Genomic DNA, 8,756 nt, shown 5'->3' on the forward strand with positions numbered 1-8,756 from the left:
CATTAGCTTTGAATTAATCATTTTATCATGTTATTTGATTCAAAGTTAATGTCAGTGTTAAGTTTATGTTTAATTCATTCTCAAACTTTTCCTTATGTCTGGTTATTTTTTCCTTAATTCATTAAATATCTTTTACATTCATAGGAATCATAAACACTAATTGATTAGAATTATGGGGCTTCCCTAGTAGCTCAGTTGGTAAAGAATCTGCCTGCAATGCAGGAGACCCGGTTTGATTCCTGGGTCAGGAGTATCCCCTGCAGAAGGAAATGGCAACCCACTCCAGTATTCTTGCCTGGAGAATCCCTTGGACAGGGGAGCCTGGCAGGCCACAGTCCATGGTGTTGCAAGAGTTGCATGTGACTTAGTGACTAAATGATGACAAATTGATTAGAAAGGCAATACACGTTATCATTCTCTTCATGCCAGTTCACAGCCAATATAAATTCAAAATAGAGAAACACAGTAAACATTTAACATTATAGTGTATTTAACCAAATTTTTATTACTTTATAGAGTGAATTGAGTAGAAGACTAGGTTTATAACAAGAAAACAAAACTTCAGTGTATCCCCTTGATGATATTTTAAAAGGAAGAAAATAACTTATGTTGGAAAATCACCTAAATTTTTATCTTATTGCTATTATCAAAATATGTTGAACTTTACATGATGTAAAACCTTTATTGGTATTTTGTAATTTGTTAAGTCTCTATAGTTTAATAAACAGATTCAGTGTATTGACTAAAGGAAGATATATTCCCTAAGGTGATTCAAGAACATTTTCTCACATGTTATAATCATCACTTTTTTCTCTTAAGGAAAGTCAATATTGTACATGGAATTCTCAGATATGGTCTGCTTTTATATTTTTATTTAAGTCATGAAAACAGGAAATCAAAGTGTCAAAACAGATTTTATACTTCTTGGTTTTTTCCAATATGGCCCAATAGACACCGTTCTCTTTGCTGTCATTGCAATCCTGTTTTCAGTGGCTCTGATGGGGAATATCATACTGATTCTTCTCATTCAATTGGACACCAGACTCCACACTCCAATGTACTTCCTACTCAGTCAACTCTCTTTCATTGACATGATGTACATCTCTACCATTGTGCCCAAAATGGCAACTAACTTTCTGTCCAATAGTAAGACCACTACATTTTTTGGTTGCGAGATTCAAGCATTTGTGTTCTTGGTCCTTGGTGGAACTGAAGCTCTTCTTCTTGGTGTCATGTCTTATGATCGCTATGTAGCCATCTGTCACCCTTTACATTACCCTGTACTCATGAGCAAGAAGATCTGTTGGTTCATGATCACATGTGCATGGACCGGTTGTTCCATCAACTCTTTAATACATACCTTGTATGCATTTCAACTCCCCTTCTGTAGATCTCGATTATTAATCACTTTTTCTGTGAAGTTCCATCCATGTTGCCGTTAGTGTGTCAGGACACTTCTCAGTATGAACATACAATACTCCTGAGTGGACTTATTATTCTGTTGTTACCTTTCATGGCCATTTTAGCTTCCTATGCCTGTGTACTTACTGTGGTATTCCAGATGAGTTCAGGAAAAGGGCAGACAAAAGCTGTCTCCACTTGTTCCTCTCACCTGACTGTGGCAAGTCTGTTCTATGTAACCACTCTCTCCACCTATACAAGGCCACACTCCTTGCATTCCCCGGAAGAGGACAAGATCGTAGCTGTATTTTATACCATTATTACACCTCTTCTGAACCCATTTATCTACAGCCTGAGGAATAAAGAAGTTATAAGGGCCTTGAGGAAAGTATGTGTGCAGAAAATATGACTGTAGGAATTCCTTATTGACTGAGACTGAATAACATAAAAAAGCTGTGCTTAAAATACTGTCTTGGAATATGTAAATGATAATAAAAACTGCATAGTAATATATGAAACCTAAGAAATGTTTATGAAGGGAAAAAGTGATAAAAATCTTTATTACTCCTGATATCAGAATTTCCTTGAGCATTGTAATTGTAACTAGATGAATTTTCAATATAGAGGCTTGAGAAACACTGTATTGTCCAACTTATTTAACTTTGAACACAATAAAATTCAACCCTTTTAATCCAATGTTTTCATATTATGAATATTTTGAATGGGACATTTAATACCTGGGATCCAAAGCATGGGGTTCCCAGGTGATTCAGTGGCAAAACAATCTGCCTGCTGATATGCAGGAGATGTGGGTTCCATCCCAAGTTTGGTAAGATCCCTTGGAGGAGGAAATGACTAACCACTTCAGTATTCAGTATTCTTGGCTGGAGAATCCCATATACAGAGGAGCATCGCAGGCTACAGTCAATAGTGTCGCCAAAGACAGATATGACTGACAGACCCAGCACGCATTCAAAGCATATGGAATATACTTTATCCTAGGAAAGGAGTACGTCAAGGCTGTATACTGTCACCCTGCTTATTTAAATTATATGCAGAGTGCACAATGAGAAATGCTGGGCTGTAAGAATCACAAGCTGGAATCAAGATTGCTGGGAGAAATATCAAAAACCTCAGGTATGCAGATGACACCACCCTTATGGCAGAAAGTGAAGAGGAACTAAAAAGCCTCTTGATGAAAGTGAAAGAGGAGAATGAAAAAGTTGGCTTAAAGCTCAACATTCAGAAAACTAAGATCATGGCATCTGGTCCCATCTCTTCATGGGAAATAGATGGGGAAACAGAGGAAGACTTTATTTTTCTGGGCTCCAAAATCACTGCAGATGGTGACTGCAGCCATGAAATTAAAAGGCGCTTACTCCTTGGAAGGAAAGTTATGACCAACCTAGATGGCATATTCAAAAGCAGAGATATTACTTTGCCAACAAAGGTCCGTCTAGTCATGGCTATGGTTTTTCCAGTGTTCATGTATGGATGTGAGAGTTGGACTGTGAAGAAAGCTGAAGTATTGATGCTTTTGAACTGTGTTGTTGGGGAAGACTCTTGACAGTTCCTTGGACTGCAAGGAGATCCAACCAGTCCATCCTAAAGGAAATCAGTCCTGAATATTCATTGGAAAGACTGATGCTGAAGCTGAAGCTCCATTACTTTGGTCACTTGATGTGAAGAATTGACTCATTTGAAAAGACCCTCATGCTGGGAAAGATTGAAGGAGGGAGGAAAGTGGATGACAGAGGATGGAATGGTTGGGTGGCATCACCAACACAATGGACATGAGTTTGAGTCAACTCCAGGTGTTGGTGATGGACAGTGAAGCCTGGCGTGCTGCAGTCCATGGGATTGCAAAGAGTCAGACACAACTGAGCAAATGAACTAAACTGAACTGAACTGAACTGGTCCAGAGAGATAGTTCAGCACTCAGCAGTCCTCTGAATTCTTCACTTGGGAGAGCATGAAGCTGGAGGAGCATTGTATTCATGAATGAGATAGGAAATTTGTCCATTTCATCCTTTTCTTCTCAAGAGTTCATATTATTTTTATTTATATGATAGTAAATCATATTCAATAATATTTCATAGTGATGACTTATAGGATAATTATTTTAGAAATACAAACATATATTGAGAATTTTATTCACTTGTATTAAAATAAAACATTTTCAAAATTGTATGGTTCCAAATGCAGTACTAATTATCATTAACATTCCCATTTTCCAAACTTTATTTTATTTAATAATATTAAGGATATAAATTTTATTTGTACCTTCAAGTTCTACAGATTTCTCTCTTTCTTATCTCCTGAGATGAGTTACCAAATATTTTAAATAATTTATGCAACACCTATTCCTAAGAAAAGTAGAATTGAAAATTCCAGGAAAACTTGGTGAGCAACAGTACAAAAATATGCATCAATTACAACAATTAGAAAATACTATACAGCTAAATAAGTACAAATTTAATTGCTTATTTGGTGAATTGCTTATGTGATTTTCAGTTTATGAGTCTAACAATATGATTTTTACAAAAGTCATATATGGATTTGAGAATTGGACCATAAAGAAGACTGAGCACTGAAAAATTTATGCTTTCGAAATGTGGTGCTGGAGAAGAATCTTGAGAGTCACTTGGACAGCAAGGAAATCAAACCAGTCAATCCTAAAGGAAATCAACTCTGAATATTCATTGGAAGGACTGATGCTGAAGTTGACACGCCAAAATTTTGGCCACCTGATACAAAGAGACGATTCATTGGAAAAGATCTTGATGCTGGGAAAGATTGAGGTCAGGAGGAGAAGGGGGTAGCAGAGGATGAGTTGGTTGTATGGCATTATTGACTTAATGGACATAGGACTGAAAAAACTCAGGGAGATAGTGAAGGACAGGGAAGCTTATCCTGCTGCAGTCCATGGAGTCACAAAGAGACAGACATGACTCGGCCAGTTAACAACTGTTGGGGTCCTTTAATGGAACAGGACCTGGCGGTCTGGAGTAGATGATAAGAACGTGAAAGAGAGAGCCAGAGAGAGAGAAAGAAAGACACGGGACCCAAGCTCTGATGGAGCAAAGGTGCTTTAATGATTTTTCTGTGAGTATATATAGGATGTAGTATAAGAATTTTTTTTTTTTTTACAATGATAAAGAAAACCAAACGTAAGGTAACTGTTACCAAGAGAACAAGGGATAATAATGGTCACAAGGTCAAGAGACAATCCATATCTCAAGAAAAAGGGGGGCGAGACTAAGCAGTTTTGTTGTAAAGAGAACATTTACTAAAGGAGACCCAAGCCTGTCTCACACAATGACCTCAGTCCTGAGAGCTGCACAGTTCTACTCGCCTCTGGCAGAAGCCGATAAGGAACAGAGGATTTATGAGAAACAGAACGTAGGAATCCTCCTGTTAAACATTCCCTGACACACAACAATAACAACAACAACAACAAGGAATTGAAAGACTTACATGCTGAGGAGGATGAAACATAAAGAAAATTAAAGAGGATTCAAAAAATAGAAAGATATCCCAGGCTCTTGAATTGGAAGTATCCATGCTGTTAAAATGGCTATTCTATATAAAGCACTTTACATATTTAATGACATCCCTATCAAATGACCCACGACATTCACAAAACTAGCAAAAACAATCCAAAAAATTGTATGGATTCATAAAAGATATAAAATTGCCAAAGCAATTCTGTGGGGAAGGGGGAAACAGAAGGCATAACTCTTCCAGGCTTCAGACAATACTACAAAGTTACAGTAATCAAAACTGTGATATTGGTACAAAAATAAACATATGGATCAATGGGACAAATAGACAACCTAGAAATAAACCCACACACCTATGGTCAATTAATCTTTTACAAAGGAAAAAAGAATATAAAATGACAAAAAGTCTCTTCAGCAAATGTTGCTGGGAAAGTTGGACAGCTGCATGTAAATCAATGAAATTTAGAACACACCCTCATACCATACACAAAAATAAACTCAAAATGGCTTAAATACTTAAACATAAGACATGACACCATAAAAGTCCTGGAAGAGAGCATAACCAAAACATTCTCTAACAGAAATCACACCAATGCTTTCTTATATCCATCTCCCAAAGCAAAAGAAATAAAACCAAAACTAAACAAATGGGACCTGATCAAATGTACAAGCTTTTGCATAGCAAAGAAAACCCTTAAAATGTGAAAATACAATGTATGAAAAGGGAGAAAATATTTGTAGACATATGGCAAGGGCTTAATTTCCAAAATATACAAACAGCTCATGTGACTCAATATAAAATAAATAAGTAAACTCATGAAAAAATAAGCAGAGGATCTAAACAGATATTTCTCCAAAGAAGACATACAGAAGACCATGAGGCACATGAAAAGATGTTCTATATCACTAATTATTAGATAAATGCAAATCAAAACTACAGTGAGATATCACTTCACAGCAGTCAGAATGTCCATCATCAAAAAGTGTACAAACAATAAATGCTGGAGAGGGTGTGGATAAAAAGGAACCCTCCTACACTATTGATGGGAATGCGAATTGAGACAGCCACTATGAAGAACTCTATGGAGGTTCCTCAGAAAACTAAAAATAAAATTACCATATGACCCAACATTTCCACTCTGGGGCATATATCCAGATAAAACTATAATTCAAAAAAATGCATGCACCCCTATATTCATAGCAGCACTACTGACAATAGCCAAGACACAGAAACAACCTAAAAGTCCATTGACAGATGAATAGATTAAGATGGGGTATGTAATACAATGGAATACCATTCATCCATTAAAAAGAAGGGAATAATGCCATTTGCAGGAACATGGATGCAACTAATGATTACCAAGCTAAGTGAAGTATGTCAGAAAGACAGGCAAATACCATATAACATCATTTGCATGTGAAACCTAAAATATGACATAAATGAGCCTATCTATAACAGAGAAATAGGCTCTCAGACATAGAAATCAGACTTGTGATTTCCAAGGGAGTAATGGCACCCCACTCTGGTGCTCTTGCCTGAAGAGTCCCATGGACGGAGGAGCCTGGTGTGCTGCAGTCCAAGGGGTTGCTGGGACTTGGACGCGACTGAGGGACCTCACTTTCACTTTTCACTTTCATGCATTGGAGGAGGAAATGGCAACCCACTCTAGTGTTCGTGCCTGGAGAATCCCAGGGATGGGGTAGCCTGGTGGGCTGCCGTCTCTGGGGTCGCACAGAGTCGGACACGACTGAGGCGACTTAGCAGCAGCAGCAGCAGGGGGAGAGATGGAGTCGGAGTTTGGAGTTGGTTGAAATAAACTATTACATTTAGAAGAGATAAACAGCAATGTCCTACTGTACAGCACAAGGAATTATATCCAGTCTCCTGGGATAAGGCAGTATGGGGGATATATGTTGTACCTATAGCTGATTCATGTTGAGATTTGACAGAAAACAGCAAAATTCTGTAAAGTAATTATCCTTCAATAAAAAATTTAACTAATTAATAGTAAGAAATTATAAAAAATATTTTCAAAAAGAACATATATATGTGTATAATTGAGTCACTTTGTTTAGCAGAGATTGTACATTGCAAATCAACAATACTTCTATAAAGAAAAATATGGCAAAAAAGTAAAACAAAACAAAACTAAAACAAATATATGGTTACAAAAGGGGAAAGGTCAGGGGGAGGGATAAATTAATAGCTTGAGATTAACATCTACACACTACTGCACACTATTATCTATTAAAATAGATAATCAAATATATGGGAAAAATCTGAATACTTTGTTGTACATATATGGGAAACGAATCTGAATCACTTTGCTATATATTTGAAACTAACACAACATTGTAAACCAACTATGAAAACTGAAAAAGTTAGTTACTCAGTCGTGTCTGACTCTTTGCAATCTATGGATTGTAACCCACAGGCTCCTCTGTCCATGGAATTCTACAGGCAAGAATATTGAAGTGGGTAGCTGTTCCCTTCTCCAGGGGATCTTCCTGACCCAGGGATTGAACTTGAATCTCCTGCATTGAAGGCAGATTCTTTTTTTTTTTTTTTTTTAAACTTTACATAACTGTATTAGTTTGAAGGCAGATTCTTTACCATCAGAGTCACGAGGAAAGCCATTAATCAACTATATCCATATATACAATAAAATTTTAAAAATATAAAAATAAAATTGGAAAGAATTCATAAAAAAACCCAACAGTTAGAACTGGACATAGAACAAAAGACTGGTTCCAAATAGGAAAAGGAGTACGTCAAGGCTGTATATTGTCACCCTGCTTATTTAAATTATATGCAGAGTACATCATGAGAAATGCTGGACTGGAAGAAACACAAACTGGAATCAAGATTGCCAGGAGAAATATCAATAACCTCAGTTATTCAGATGACACCACCCTTATGGCAGAAAGTGAAGAGGAACTAAAGAGCCTCTTGATGAAAGTGAAAGTGGAGAGTGAAAAAGGTGGCTTAAAGCTCAACATTCAGAAAACAAAGATCATGGCATCTGGTCCCATCACTTCATGGGAAATAGATGGGGGAACAGTGGAAACAGTGTCAGACTTTATTTTTCTGGGCTCCAAAGTCACTGCAGATGGTGACTGCAGCCATGAAATTAAAAGACACTTACTCCTTGGAAGGAAAGTTATGACCAACCTAGATAGCATATTCAAAAGCAGAGACAGTACTTTGCCAACAAAGGTCTGTCTAGTCAAGGCTATGTTTTTTCCTGTGGTCATGTCTGTATGTGAGAGTTGGACTGTAAAGAAAGCTGAATGCTGAAGAATTGATGCTTTTGAACTGTGGTGTTGGAGAAGACTCTTGAGAGTCCCTTGGACTGCAAGGAGATCCAACCAGTCCATCCTAAAGGATATCAGTCCAGGGTGTTCTTTGGAATGACTGATGTTGAAGCTGAAACTCCAATACTTTGGCCACCTCATGTGAAGAGCTGACTCACTGAAAAAGACCCTGATGCTGGGAAAGTTTAAGGGCAGGAGGAGAGGGGGATGACAGAGGATGAGATGGTTGGATGGCATCACCAGACTCGATAGACATGGGTTTGGGTTGGCTCTGGGAGTTGGTGATGGACAGGGAGGCCTGGCGTGCTGTGGTTCATGGGGTTGCAATTAATTGGACATGACTGAGCCACTGAACTGACTGAACTGAACTGAGGTGATGTTGAAGGATTTAAAACTGATGTTTTACTTTAGACTGTCTGCTATCAGGAAGCAAAATTTTATGATTGGGTGGCTAATAAATTTATCTATAGTGAGAACATGCTGTATCAAAGCTAACAGAATAATTGGTAATACTCTGTCATTCATACTATGTAGAAA

At 37.5% G+C, this 8,756-nt stretch overlaps 1 protein-coding gene across 1 annotated transcript; it reads left to right on the plus strand.

The window, feature by feature from the left end:
- The first annotated feature begins 881 nt into the window (after positions 1 to 881).
- On the plus strand, positions 882 to 1,810 carry LOC129627470 (olfactory receptor 2AK2-like). Its single transcript, XM_055546918.1, is given in 2 exon segments — positions 882 to 1,397; positions 1,400 to 1,810. Coding segments are annotated over 2 exon segments (927 nt in total).
- Positions 1,811 to 8,756: the final 6,946 nt, after the last annotated feature.

This window comes from Bubalus kerabau, chromosome 1 (assembly GCF_029407905.1).
Source record: "Bubalus kerabau isolate K-KA32 ecotype Philippines breed swamp buffalo chromosome 1, PCC_UOA_SB_1v2, whole genome shotgun sequence".
NCBI lineage: Eukaryota > Metazoa > Chordata > Mammalia > Artiodactyla > Bovidae > Bubalus > Bubalus kerabau.